At 40.4% G+C, this 15,702-nt stretch overlaps 1 protein-coding gene across 1 annotated transcript in view; it reads left to right on the top strand.

The window, feature by feature from the left end:
- The window catches only part of XKR4 (XK related 4), a 218,896-nt gene that overhangs the window by 129,614 nt on the left and 73,580 nt on the right, over positions 1–15,702 (top strand). The window contains exon 2 of the mRNA XM_066181244.1: positions 10,144–10,343. Within this exon, the coding sequence (XP_066037341.1) occupies positions 10,144–10,343 (200 nt within the window). The remainder of the gene's footprint in view (positions 1–10,143; positions 10,344–15,702) is intronic.

Below are 15,702 nucleotides of genomic sequence, written 5' to 3'. Positions count from 1 at the left end.
ACAGTGTGAGATTACATGCTAGGCCCCCAGAGTGACACAACCCAGATTCATCCTGGCACACACCAGTGGTCGTGAAAGAAAGATGTTTATATGGAAGGAAACACATCACACTTTGTCTGCAGGGATAAAATATAGCATCTACCCTAGCCATTCTGATTCTCTAGTGTTTATACTACTGTTGCTTCTCTTGACTTTTGCAAAAGATTCTGAAGGCACCTCCTCTGATTTAAAAATTCAGTTTTTTCCTTTCCTTCAGTTCAAAGAAACCACAATTGTCTGCTCTTTTTCTGTGAAAGTTGTCACTGGAAAGCTGCATATTCATCAGGCAGATCTATCTACTTAATTTATCAAAGGCATCAGGGAAAGGGACAAACAACATGGGTTCTTGTGAGTACTCATGTAAAGGTATTCCCTCTTCCAGATGATGAGTTTGACCATGAGGTTGAGAACTTGCTTTTGCAGGGTTCCCTTACAAAGCAGTTGTGACCTGGCACGGGAATACTCAAGGGTATTTGCCTCACCAGCTGCTCTGCTGCTCCACCTCCGTGTTGAACCCTCTCTTGTGAACTGTTCAGATCAATAAATAGCTCCTGTCCCTGACGGCCTGGGCTGAGAAATGGATGCTGGGAGAAACTCAGCTGTCCCAGAGGGGCCTGAGCATCTCCCCATGTGCAGTGTGAATGATAAACACTGGTACCCAGGGGAAGAGCCTGTCTCCAGACTGCACGGTCTCCAGCCACACAACACTGGTTTGCAGAGTGTGTTCTGGTACACTTTGCTCCTGTGAAAACGGTGGTAAGATAGGCAAAGAGTTCTTAATATCTTCTACTGGTCTTATCCTTGTGTAGTGATGGGAGGCTTCCTGGCTGCTTCTCCAGAGATCTGGGATATACACCTGGTACCCCAAGCTGAGAAGCCAGAAACACTGTTTTCCATCTGTGCCCACTCTTACCTCTACAAGCAGTCCTTCCTTCAAGTGCAGTCAAATAGGTGGTTGGGACACAGGTACACCTTCCTTGCCAGTCTCACATGGCAGGTCTCAGGACCATTTCCAAGGGCTATCATCATAAGTCTGTCAGAGCTGTGAGGGAATAGGGAAACAATTCAATTCCTGCTACAGCCCTAGGGGCTGGTGAAGTGAGGATGCCTATGATAATGATTATATTCCTGTGACAGCTGCATGGTACAGATCCTTGTCCATGACTAATTGCCTTTCCAGGGAATGCCTGGAGCTCCTTGGGGTATTCTGTGCTTTTCTGATCACTGATTCTTCTTGATATCTCCAGACTGAGACAGAGGCAAACCAGGATTCACTTCTCGGGATGCTTTAGGATGACTAGCAGGCAGATGGGCTTAGAAACAAATGAAAAATATGACATGGGAAGGAAGGGAGGAGAAGAGAAGAAAGAAAGTCATTGTAAACCACTGTTGGTTGAGAATCTCAGCTCTTCTTCATGGGTCAGATGTAGCCTTCCACTCAGCCACCCCCAAAACCATATAAGGCTGCAGGGAGGAAACCAAAAGGAGACAGTCGCAGAGCAGACTGTAAATTAGGATTTTAACTGATCTCTTTAGAGTGCCCTGGCTTTTACCAACAAAGCCATGTTTTCCTAACAGCTTCAGTGGAATATTGCTGCAGGAAACCCATAAAGACCCTTTCAACAAAGCAGGAAAGCCCTCACTTTCTCAGAGGACACAGAGCAGGGCAGATATCTAATGTCTGGGGAGGCTGCTTGCGGTTAGGTCTCTGATCTCACACAGGTATCACTTCCAAGGCTGCAGCCTTGACAATATATAAGAAACTCCAGTGTTTCCCACAAGTGGAAACCAAGAAAGCCTTTCAAAACCTCTGAGGCCCAAAGTGATTTAATCAGCTTTTAATGAAGCAGTGCTTGTAGTTAAAGTGAACACAGGTGTGCAATGCCATGCAGGAGATGACAGTACAGTAGAACTTAGTTGTGCTGCTGAACTTGTCTATATGGCCTTTGTCCCATGAATGAAACAGGAAAGGCAGCTGTGGCAATGCCTGGTGAAGAAACTATGAAAAATGAAGCTATACACATCTGCAGCATACTGTGAACTTTTTAATAATTCACTTCTGCATTCTCCTTTTTAATTCTAGCCCATAGTTCATAGTACAAAAAAACGCACTGATGTTTACTCCTGAGAAGTATCTGGGCAGCATCTAGAGGAGCTGTGGGCAGTGGCTGTGTCATACTTCCTGACAAGATTATGCCATCTCTGTCACAGGCAGTGGCACATCAGCTGCCTGTCCGATGGGTCCATGGCCACCAACTCCATCTGCCCCCTGCCCCGGGTCCCTAGCTCTGTACAAGGGGAAAGCTGACCCAGGGATGAGCACCATGGGGCATGGCAGGGGCGGCCTTGGCAGCACAGGACTTCACAGGCTGATTGGGATGCAGAAGAGCCTCCAGGCTGACAGGGACCCCTGGGAGGCAAATGCATCCTGGGAACATCCCAGTTCTGAGATGAGAAACATGGAGATGATTAAACTAAACAGCAAACATGCTGGGGTACTTCTGACTGATCTGACAGCATGTGCCAGGCATGCTGTGGGGATATCACCTCACTGTGTGCAGAGGCAGAGGGTTTGCTGCCTGTCTCACCTTAATCTGCAGGGTACAGAGAAAAGGAAGGGACAGTAAATTGCTGTAAAGCTAGAGGAGTCCTGGCAGAGGACAGCATCCATGCTGCTCAGTGTAAGCATCCAGGATGCACCTCATTCCAGTACAAGCAGATTTGTTTCCTGGAGATTTGTTGCCTCACACATGGTTGAATCCCACAGTGGGCTGAGCAGTGGGGCTGAGCAGCTGTACCCTAGGGGTGAGGACAGTTACTAGGGGAGCAGGCTGCATCGGAGATTTCTTTAGACCACCCTGCCTTCTCCTTATTAAACCTGGACCTAGTCCAACTTAGTCCTGCTATCTCCTTCCACCACTGGGTCACATACTGGAGGTCTGCAGTTTGCACATGTCAGGAAAGGAAAGAAAGTGCTGGGTATGACTGGTTACAGTTGGGGAATTCACAAAGCAGCTAAATTCAGATGGCCATAAAAATTTAGATGACCATAAAATGCTGCTGTAATACGACTCGTGGCCATTTGAGAAGGATCGCCCAGTCATAGAAGATGCTGGGGAATGCTTTATAGGTCGTAATGAAACAGATGTAATCATTTTGTTTATGGTCATAAAGTGCCTTGCTTTATGTTATAGGAAGTAAAGCAGTTATTTTTTCTGATACCTTAAATACTGCAAAGTAAAATTAAATACAAGGAGTTGGGTTTTGTTTTTTTATCCTTGTAGTGTATTCTGGAAATCAGCCTTTTAATGTCTCTTATGATGAAATATTCCCCAGTGGGATCTGTCCTCACATGGATCTCATCTCAGTGACACAGATGAGGATGCTGCACTCATAATTTAAAGTAAATTAAGTCCAGACTTTTGACTGCTGGTAAATTGCCAGAACTGTGCTTAGTTGGACAAGTTTTGGTCACTGCTGTGCTCCAGAATGCATTTCAGTTTCCTTTTGCACATTAAACCTTAATGGTCCCATCAAAAATAATTTGATTGGAAAATTAAAAGTTGGCTGTTGTTTCCTTCCTATAATAAGGAATTAAAACTGAAGGGATTTGTTTGTTTCTTCAGAACAAAAAGAACAAGCATTAGCATGTACTGCTGAGGCAGTAAGTATTCCTTCTAAAGAAACTTTTTTTTTTTTTTAAGTATTCAGGCACATCTAATAAAAAGGCACATAAGAAGTAAAATAGAACAATCTGTTGTTATTTAACATGGCAAATACTGTTGAGATACAAACACAGTTAAGTTTTCTCTGGTAACTAAGCAACAGAAGAAAATACCACTTATCCGAATTGCTGTTTATTCTACTGATTTTTAGCTCTGCAGTAGCGATTTTCATCCTCTACACCTCAAACACAGAAAGAACAACTGTTTATGGTATGGCTAAATTGTTTAATATAGTGTTTGATGTAGGAGCAAATTAGGCATCAGAATAAATGCCTAGGACTGCTCCAACTAGCCATTAATGACTTTTGATCTTCTCACAAGTGCTTCACTAGATTATGCAACATAAGCAGGCATCCTCTACAGACTTAGGAAATTGCAATAAAATGGACTACATGAGGCATGAAATCAGAATAATTTCATTTTTCCAAAGAGCGCAAATGGTCTCTTATTCATGTGTATCATCCTAAGGACTTTTTAGATAAAGCACATGGTAACAATGTAGTCCTTGACACTTCTAAACCGAAGACCTTTTTCTAGAGCCGTATATATTATCATCAGATGGATAATTTCATTATGATGAAAATCTGTAGCAAGTGCTCAGAGCCATAGTCAGACTGGACTCACATATGGCTCTTCACTTGCATATGCACGTACTTGTTGTGCACACTGTCTAAATGAGCAGCAGATGAGCATAACTTTTCCAAATCTCAAAAATCTAAATTTGTAGCTAAAGATTTGCAAAAGTTGTGGGACTGGAAGAAAGGAGGTTAAAGCAAACTTTAGAGTGAGAATCCCAGAAGAGCTCAGAAGACTGGAAGATATTGGCTGAGCCAAAATATGTGCAGCAAGAACAATCAAGTCCCACATACTTGGGTAGAACATGTCCATCAGTAATAAGGGTTTGGTTTCTCTTTTCCAGTTACAATAAGCCTCAGCTATCTCTCTGAAAAAGACTGGTGCATGTGAAGCATAATGGAGCAGCTTCTGAAATAATTTCTTAGAAGAAATGGGCATAAATGATACTCAAATACTATGAAGTAATCTGTAATCTGGGGTAAAACTCAATCTCTGTTAAATCACTGCCAAAAGCACCTTCAGTTTCAATGATACCAGGATATTCACCAAAGGTCTTTTATAAAAGAGTACATGAATTGTAGGCAGGTTGGAAATCTTTAGCACAGAGGTCAGTGGCACCTAAACACTCTTCCAGAATAACACTCTGAGGAATTGTCTCCTGTTTGCTAGGTATTATGGGGGCCTCCTTGCCTGCCTTGTACTGGAGCAAGGCCTGGGGAGAAGTTCCTAAGAATAAGGGAGAAAGGAGTTAGAATTTTCTTCACACAAGATAAAGGCACATCCTCCCAATCATGGGCTTCCGAAATATCAGCTGGATTTTTGTATGCTGGCTGAAAGTGATGCCTTCCTCCTGCAGAAAGGTATTAGGTTGGTCAGCTGCCAACTCCTGAGGAACAAACTCTGAAAGATTATTTTCATTCATCCTAGTTAATAAAGCAGTGGCTGTACAGCACTTTAAATATGAAAAGCACTCCTATAAATATTTGGTATTATCGTATAATTACACTACCTCATCTCAATTAAATGCACAAGTGGATATGCTTTAATCATGTAAGTGAATTGTTAGCAGAATTATTTCAAATGTAGGTATCTCAGTCTATGCTGACCATCCTCAAGATTGGTATGTGAACCTGGAGCAAAATGAGAGCTCTTGATTTTGGAAATACTGGGGAGCCATTGTCTTATTAGAATGAATATCTCTTTCCCTAGGACCCAAATACATTTTTTTTCCCAAATGCAAATATAGGCAATCTTTTATTTCTATTTGTCTTGCATCTTGGACACCTGTTGTGGACAGCACAAGGAGTAGCCTGGTTTTCTGTTTGTTTTTTTACTTTATTGGCTTCTCTCATTAATATAATGGAAAAAAGAATACAACTTGTGGTCTTGTCTCAGATTCACATCCTTCAGAGTTATGCTTTATCGACGGTCTGTATACTGTGCTGTGTGATGCACTGTAATAAATTAAAACAATTAAATGCTTAAAAATTCTCTACTTCCTTCAAAGGTTAAGACATAAAGAGTCAAATGACAATATATATGTTGCCATCTGATTATCAGTGATATAGTGCGTCTGACTCCATTGTATTAATTCTGAATATAAACTTCTTTACATCAGCATTGACAACCCAAGCAGTGGTCTGTCTTCATTAAAAAAAAAAAAAAAAGAAAGAAAAGGGAGAGAGTAAAAGAGTAATTTTAAAATCAAAAGGTTTTGATATTGTATTTTTCATAGTACTTTTCATAGAATCACAGACTGAAAGAATGATTTGGGTTGGAAGGGACCTTAAAGATCATCCAGTTCCAATTCCCTGCCATGTGCAGGGACACCTTCCACTAGGCCAGGTTGTTAAAAGCCCCATCCAGTCTGTCCTTGAATGTTTTCATGGATGGGGCACTGACAGCTTCCCTGGGCAACTTTTTCCAGTGTCTCACCACCCTTACGATGAATAATTTCTTCCTTGTATCTAATTTAAACCTACCCTCTTTTAGTTTGAAGCCATAACCATCAGCCTCCTTCAGGTAGTGGAAGACCACAATAAGATCTCCCTGGAGCCTTTTCGTCCCCAGGCTGAACTTCCCTGTCAGTCTGACTTCACAGGAGAGATTTCATAATTTTCTAACTGCAAAATCTCTAAGAAAGTCAGTTTGTCTAACTTTTTCTCTACAAACAAGAGTGCTATGAAGTTGTAGGGTCATTTTTGAAGTGGTGGGGTTTTATTTGGTTTTACTCCTCTAGTGAAATAAGAAACTTTAAGACAAGCTTGATTTATTAGACATAGTAGTTACTTTTCTAGATGGCAGTATTGTTACCACACTTCCCACTTCTGCTACTTGTTCTTTCCCTGTCAGGTGCTTTAACTCTCAATTCTTCACTCTTTTTCATCTCTTTTCATATCAATTAAATGCTCTTTGGGAACACAGATAGGCAGTTTTTGAATATTTGTAAAGCACCAGCAGAAGACTGTAGTTGACTTAATGCAATCACAACCAAAATAATAACATTCACATCTGCTCTTTCAGGTTCATTGACATCAATTTACCTAAGACATTTTGCAATGCAGGACTCTATACCACTTTTTCCTATATGTTTCTGGAATAACTGTATATAGGAGTCACAACCTGGACTCACAAATGTGAAGTTCCACCAAAACAATACCAGAACACCAAAATATAAAATCCCTTTAAATCAGGAACTACCTGTGACTGTGTCTGTATGGCGTTTGTTGACAATAGGCCTCCAGTGAGGGTGTCTGAAGTGGAATTACATAATGCATATATATATAAAATGGAATGTGTCATTACTGCAGTGTTAAGCTATATTTGGAAGCCACTACAACAAAGCACTTTCTCCCATTTTTTTCTTCTACATTTCACAGAAAAAAAGTGTCTTTGATATATGAATCATTTTATGAGACCATCTTTTTATTTTAATAACTGCTAATTTGCACACCTAGCATCAATTGCTGGTGCAATTAATTGTGGATGCAAATCAGAATGTTTAGCTGTCTAATCACCTGATTGTGCCTAAAAATCAGTGACAGTAATTATGTGTGTAAATGTTCATTTCAGCCTGCAATTAATTTGGCCAAAATTGAAAGGAGACAAAAAAAAAAAATATCGCCCTAGGCTGAAATTTGGCCCCCCGTGTGTAAAACAGAAAGTATCTTCCTCCTCTATGTCTTGTGTTTAAATTGCAGAGACCTAAGTAGACAAAGAGCAATGACTCCCCAGTCCCCAATAACTCACTGCCAGTGTTTCACAATAAAGTGCAATGGGAGAGGAAATATTTCCATATGGGTTCATTAATCACAACATATTTGCCATGCTCAACCACTCTGCAGAGCAGGTAAAGAACCCTAGGGGTCCTCACCTGCCACAGTATGTCATTTTTGTAATAGGAAAAGTATTTTTTGTACAAATGCTGTGGAACTGAAGTTGCAGATGGCTCCACTGGCAGAGCTAGAGCCTCCTGGCACAATTTTCAACAGCCACAGCTCCTTTGGGAATTTATAGCAATGGTTAGTGATATCTTAAAAGAATTATGCTGAAGATGCTGTCTGCTCCCACAATGTGCAATGCTCCAAGGTGTGCCCGTTGGGAGGACATGTTAGACAGGACAAACAAACCCCACCCAAACAACAAACTGCAGAAGGAAATTCGAGCCTTACCTGTCCCTGTTGTGCTGCAAGACTTTAGTGAGAGGTCTAGGAACAATTAAATGGATCGTGACTGAGAACCTGCGGGTCCAATGGACCCCATTAACAGAACTGTGCAGCGAAAGATGCCTTTCCAGCTCAGTGGCTTTCAGATCTGGGCAGCAGGCCATTTCACTTTACCTAACCCCGAAGACACCAGAGAGCCCCAGTTATCCCATAACACTCTGACCCACCTAGACCTGCTCAGTGTTTTGCATGAGAGTTACAGTTGGTGTCTTGTTTACTGTACCTCTGTGGTCTCAATCTCTGAGCAGTTCATTGCTGCTTCACTCCCACACGGGACTTTGATAAAATTCAAAGCCACCTGGTGTGATTTTAATTTAAATGTGAGTTTAATGTGTTTTCTTTTTATATTGCTGTGATGTGCATTGTCAAGAGAAATGCTGCAGGCTCAGATCTGTCCTCTCAGCTGTTTCTCTGTAGTACTCCCTGGTTTTGTCTGGTGAATATTTCTGAATAAAAACTGCTGCTCTGGAGTAAAGTGTGCATTGGGTACAAGGGTGCATTGGGTCATTCTTCAAGGGGGCAACCAAGTCTTGGGATCTTTGCCAGTTAGAAGCCAAAAGTCTTCTCATCAGCATAAGACACCTCCAGAGTTACAGCTGAGCAGAGTAGAGATTAAAGGTTGCATGCAACCTTTGTAAAAAGAGATTTCACAATTCACCATGCTCCACCAGTTATGGAAAGGGTTTCAGATAAGAACTTGTGGGAAGAAGAAATACTGAAATACTTAATCTTAACTAATTAAAACAATTCATAGTGAAAGTGGTTAAAATTTACTAAACCTTTTCTAATTATAAAATAGGATCTCACTTTAAAAATTGCTGTGAAAACATATTGAAAATATCATAAGAAAATGCTGTCAGGAACAGGATATGAAAGATACCTCAAGAAAAAGAGAAACAAAGATCCACATCAGTTAGCAACCCACCAGGCTACTACTGTAGGACACAAGGCACCCTGATGCAAGACAATACATTAGTCTTCAAAATTTTTCATTAAGAGAGACTGAGGGTTTTTTTCAGCCAGCCTTAATTAGTTTGGAACTGAAATTGTAGGAACAATGTGGGAGCTTTTCTGACACAGAATAACTGAGATCAGATCAGAATAACAGGGTGGATTAAAGGCCACCCAGCGTGATCATTGTGCTGTGACTCAGGTGTGTCATGGGAGGCTGCTGCAAGCTCTGCAAGGGTCACCACAGGCATCACAACATCTGGGTACTAGCCTTCAGAAGACATCCCTTGCTTCCTAAAACCACTCATTACTCCTGCACCCACCAAAATCTACTTAATGTGCTGGTTGCCAGGTGTTTTTCTTGCTGAATGCACAGGCCACGAGAGCTGGCAGGCTTTGCTCCCTTTATCTGCTGGTTACTACGGGGAGCAGCAGCAGCCTGTTGGGTTCCTGGCTCCTGCTGCTTCTTACTGCTACTGCTGCATGGGAGCTACCCTAGTGAGTCATTTCTGATCTCCAAGGGAACCCACAGCCACATCTCCACGCCTCCTAAAATAGGAACTCACAGCTACATCTTCTCTCCAACTAAAATAATCAAGTGCTGAGGAAAACAATCACTATATACTTGGCAGTATCTGAAATATTCAGTGCATTAGATGGGTGGACAATAGGCTCAGCCATAGCAGAACTACAGGCTAAGACCACCTCACTTGCAGTGGGGGTGGTCGTGCAAGTCCTAACAGAGCCAGGCAGAAGGAGATTAGTTCTTTGCAGGTTCTCATTAAAGAGTCAGTTTTGTTCCTCTCATTATTTGCAAAACCTCTGAGTAAGGCCATATAATCAAGATATCACCTGTATATTTCAAATTAGAAAACTGGCCCCCTGAAAGAAATGCTATTTAACAAATAAGACAATGGTACGTTTTTCTAATGGCCTTATAAGGGCTAGTCTTGTCTTCAGTTTAGTTTACTCTTATCACATGAACTATTATAAATTGAAATACAACAATCTTTTAAAATAAATATTCACTATTTTGAAGTACGTTGAATGGAATGTTATTTGCAAGCAGAAGTATACCCTGTAAAATATCATTCTGTGCTTCTATAACCACTCTCTTTCATTTCCAGGTATTTTCACACGATGTACTTGGGTATTCGGAGTCGACAGAGTGGAGAAAATGACAGATGGCGGTTTTATTGGAAAATGGTGTATGAGTATGCAGATGTGAGTATGCTGCATTTGCTGGCCACCTTTCTGGAAAGTGCACCACAGCTGGTCCTGCAACTCTGTATTGTTGTACAGACTCGTACACTTCAGGCTCTCCAAGGTAGGGGTTCATTTAATCTATTTATTTTTTTATAATTTTTGGAAGATGCAATTTCCACACATACATATTTATCCTTCGTTCAGACTGCTGTGTGCCGTGTGGTCCTGGCATAAGAGCAGATCTTGCCTGCTAGCTGCTATTTAGCTGTTAACAAAAAACTCTCTCAAGAAAGCCTGTGTTATTAGGGTTTTTTTTAGCCTTTCTTAATGGCACTGGGTTGTGGGTAGGATTTATAATGTTTTGCTTTCTGCATGTCCTTGTAATAGAAGGGCTCTTCTGATTATCCACTGGGCCAATGTGAAAATTGCATCAATCAAACTATTACTCTTCTCCCTGTGCTTTTTTCTGTGAATGTTCAAAACCCTGCAAACTGCAGTAATGAGGTTCATATGGCATTATGCAAAACAGGAGACGGCACGGGAGATAACAGCAATTCTGTGAAGAAAATGCCAATGTTTATGCCCATCAGTCCTTGGCCGTGGTTATCTGAAATAATACAAATCATCTCTCGAGCAGTCCTTATTCCTTCACACTCTGGGTTTCCTTCTAAAGTTGATGCTTTCAGCAAGTGTGGTTACTTCTTTGAAATGGTAAATGCATCCATATGTCCTGCTATATGGCTTTGTCAGTCAATGATACAGATATTAGCTTATCTCATTCACTATGCTTTTTTCATGCTGCTTTTGACTACCTGACAGCTGTCCTTTTGTATTGTGCCATTGTTTTGCCTTATGGCTGCACCTGGACAGAATTTTTTAGCAAGGGAATGAAGTGAATGAGAACTTGGGATCCAGAAGGTGACAAAAATGTCATGAGACAGTGAGGAGTAAAGGGAGGAGGGGAGAACCAGTGGGAAAGAGGGAGGAAGGAAATGCAGAATTTTTGTCATTTGCTTTTAAGGAACAGCTCCTGTGCTTACCACTGTACAAGAAGAAAATGTGACAGCACCTTGCTCCAAGAAAATGTTGGATCTGGTTAGCTTATTAGGAGTAACATGCAGTGAGTCTGATTGGGTAAAAAAGGACTGGGCACACCATGGGTAACTGTGTGAAGATCATGATCCTGGGCCGTTTCCTGTGGATAAATCAGAGGTTTTACCTTTACAGAGCTCTGAACTGTCATGTACTAAAGAGCTGTCCTTCTTCCTGTAGTTTTGTTTTGTTAGATCTGAAACTCTGCCGTCTTAATGGGAAAAGAAAACCAAAGATTCTATTTTAATTGGTTGGTGCTCTGTACAAGGAAGTTTGACTAAGCATTTCCTACAGCTATTTCTCAAAACGATAAGTCCCCACACCAACAAATTCAAACTATTATCATTGAGGAGAAGGTATTATCATTTCAAGGTTTGTCTCCCCAGAAAAAGCAAGTCCAGAGTGAGACTTAGGAGAGGAATACTGTATAGTCAGCTGTAATTTAGCTATCTTCATAAACTATTAATACAGAATGCCTCTCATCCTCATTTTAGTGCAATAACAGATCTGTCTCTGAGAAATGAGCCTGGTGAGTAGGTACTAAGCCTGTGATACATTCTGCAAGTGGTTGTTAATTAGAGAAGACCTGAAATGCCTCAATTTAAAAGGCAAAAATGGCTTCTACAGCCTGCAATCAACTCTGTGAAACCTATGTATCAGAAACCAGAAAGTAATAAAACTATAATTATGGATTTCAGCTGAGAAGATTGAAGGTATTTACTTATGCTCTCTTCCCCCATTTTCTTCCAACTTCCACAGGGAAAAGGATCCATTAAAAAAAAAAAAAAAAAAAAAAAAAAAAAAAAAAGAAGAAAATTAAACAAGGTTGTAGTATTTTCTTTAACAGTAATACCATTATACTCTCATGATGAAAGCAAATATGTTTTAGCATCTTGCCAGCTGTGAAAATGCTTTCTCTGTTTTCTCTCCTTTCTTAGAGAAATTATAAGGATAATGCATTGCACCATAGGATGGTGGTTTAGCTGTGAGGCTGCATAAGAAGAGCATAATTTCTCTCAGTGGTATCATGCTCCAAAGGGGTGTTCTAAAAAGCCTAGCCATAAGGTATCTGCTTCAGCTGGCTGTCCACTCACTGAGCCTGTGAGAGAGATTTCCAGCATGGATCAATAAACAGGGTGTTTGATTGATTTTCTTTGTTTAGGGAATGGTACTTGTTTTTATTGTTGTTCTTTAAGTTCTCTGTCCCAGATGACAAAGTTATTATGAGAATTGTTAAGTGACATCGCTGGTCCATGTTCTTAAAAATATATGGCTTTCACAAACCACAGATTTGGCATGGGAAACAAATGGTCTGTACACAGGGTACTCCTAATATTAATCCATTAATTACTGCAAGAGAAACTTTTAAGTATTTTTATTTATGAAATTGCATATTTTCAATTCCAAATGCAACAAAATAGCACCATTCCCAACAGGAGAATGCTATCAGCATTATTGAAGATTCCAAGTTTTGTAATGGGTGTTGACTTGGTTCAGACTATTTCTTATTTCAGTAACTAAGCCCTGCTAATCAAGGTAAACAATACATGCAGACCTCTATGTGCATCTTTATGGGGATCACGAAAAATATTGTGCAATATCTGTGAAACCTTCCTTCTCAATGTCCCATGCACTGCAGCAAGGACCACTTTAAAATCCCAGAGGATGCACCACAGGAATCCTTTAGCACTTGCCTGGGCTCCCCAAGCATGAATTTAAAAACTGCAGTGTAAGCTTCCAGCAAGGATTGTGTACCCCTGTATCATGACCCTGCAGAAGAGCAAGGCTTGTGTGGGAGGCCATCAACAGTCCTTATAGAGTGTCATCTTTCTTCTGCATCCTCATTCAGAGATATCTGAGTAATAGTAAAACAATAGCGAAATTATTATCTAAAATTTTTATTGTTCTTTAAGATTTCATCAAAACTGGCACATTTAGAGGCAATGTTCGTTCTTATTCTGTCTACAACCAGCAGCCAGGTCACATATGAATGGAAGGAGTGAATTTGCATGTGGGAAAGCTGATGATTTCTAGGCGCTAATTTCTCAAGAAGACAAACAACTTCAGTTTGACAGTGGACTAAACTGGAGCTGTGCTAATGCCCCTATTACCTCCACCTTTTCCACTCTGGTGATTCCTGTAAGTTTGAAGAAAAATCTCCTCTCTAGAAGACTGACTGATGTGCCTTGAAATAAGTAATTCCTTCCTCTTTTCCTCACGGGAGTCTGTTTCTCCTGCCTTTGCTTTAAGCACAGCCAAACTCCCTGGGACAGGGGGATGTCACACAATGGGGAATGCCAGCCCTGGGGAGGCAAGGGAGGACACGGCATAAGGGTAGGTAAGGAAGGTCAGGGCCATCCCTTTATGTGCCACCTCATCTTGGGGTCCTGCCCACAGACTAGCAGTCATCCCTTGGCACTCTTACTCACTTCAGTTTTCCCACTATGCCATTTGATTTTAGAAAGGCTTCCAATCTTAAAATGAGTAAACTCCAGCAAGCAAAAAATCCTGCTGACCATCTGATTGGAAAGAGACTCCCATCAGTTATCATACAGGTACTACTTTCCTATTCAAAGGTATGGTGTTCTAACCACACCTAGATGAGCAGATAAACAAGATTACTCCCTGGATTTGCCACAGATTTCATTGTTTATAGTGTATTAATTAAAACATTGCTTAAATTATAGATTAGCTTCTCATTCCTGTTTACTGCATTGACAATTTTTTCTTCAGCCCCTGGGAGGTTTGTTCTGGCTTCTCCATACAGTGCTATTAATCAAAGTCTCTATCAAAGTCTAATCAAAGTTTATGTCAAATAAAGCTGCATTTCTTAATGGGGACTGACAGTAATGCCAGAAGCAAAATGAAAAGTTCAGACCAGTTTATAAATTCATCAAATTTATAAAGTCACCACACACCACAGAGCTACTGCATTCTGCTGAAAATGCATTTCCAGGAAATCTCCCTGGCCAAAAATTTTCCCATTTTCTACCAACTCTGTTGGAAGCCCTATACTGTTCTTACGCTGACACCGCAGCCAATGTACAAAAGTTTACAGTGCCACCAAGCACCATTCTCCAGTCCTGCTCCAATCAAATTGCTGCTCCAGCCTGAGCTGAAAAGGAAGCTCAGAGACTTGATTGTAGTTTATGACATGGCTGATAGGTCCTAGCTTTATCTGGCAGAAGCAAATTGTGTTGTTAACTAGTTGATTTAAAAAATCTAACTTTGTGCATCAGGAATTCAGACTCTTTTTATATCAGCACAGTAAACTGAAAATCATTTAAGTCTACAACTTTCTGTGTGGTCAACATTATGCTTTTGTACAGCTTTTCTTTTTTGTCACCTTCACTGCAATTTTGGATTGCTCTGTAAAATGCTGCCTACATTTGTAGTGCCAAATAAATAAATAAATAAAATACATAAAAATACTTCTGATGTAATATTTTATACAATTCAATGTACATTTATATGGAAATCAGGTGCAGCATTTGAGTTCTGGGCAAGTTGCCATTACTTTTCTCTGTGTTGTCAAGGTTCTGCACCACTGCAGTCCAGCACCCAACCTTTCTGCAGAGAAACTAAAACAGAGCAACCTATAGTTACAGATTCTGCTTGATACTTGGCAAAACAGATTTTCAGTGACAATGATCAACAAGTATGATTGCTGATCAGAGTAAATGTGTTTTCTGGAAATTAAATTATCTCAAACTGATCTGCAGGTCCTTTTGCAAATTTTAAAAATGTTATCTTGGGCTCACTAGGATAGAGTCATCATATTAGTACACCCTTGTTTCTGACAGTCCAAGAGAGGAATTCCTGAAGGCAATCATGTCATGTAATCCATATCATAACCTGATTACAATCTTAAAAGTAGTTATACTCTTAGTATCTAATATACCAGTTGAAAGTTTAATTATCTGATTGATAGAGACCTGCTCATGCCTGTCCTGACTTTTTAATTTTATCAGCAGTCTGTCCATGTTTATTCTTGTGCCACCCCTGTTTTTACACTTGTTCCCTGAGGAAACGGGGTTCATGCAATTATGTAGCCCATTTCTGTCCTTCAGTCCTGCTTTTAAGAACTTCTGATCCATTGCAGTATTTCAATCAAGTACAAAAGAACAACTAAATCTCAAAGATAATTATGGGTTTTTAAATGTTGCCAAAAAAGCAGCCAATACAAAGAGAAAATAAATAAAAATAATTATAATTTTTAAAAATATATATTTTTAAAATGGAGAGCCTCCACTGCAGGGAAAATTAGTCAGACTTCAGCCAATTTTTTTTTTTAATTACATACAAGCCATCAGTCATATGCATCCTTCCAGACAAGGAATTGCACTGCTTTCCCCTGCCCAGTGGGACTGTTGTGAGTGACAAATGGG

This window comes from Chamaea fasciata, unplaced genomic scaffold (assembly GCF_029207755.1).
Source record: "Chamaea fasciata isolate MVZ Bird 193981 ecotype frontalis unplaced genomic scaffold, bChaFas1.0.hap1 SCAF_1, whole genome shotgun sequence".
Lineage (NCBI taxonomy): Eukaryota > Metazoa > Chordata > Aves > Passeriformes > Sylviidae > Chamaea > Chamaea fasciata.
Note: the sequence above shows the minus strand (reverse complement) of the source record. Positions and strands in the feature narration are given on the sequence as shown.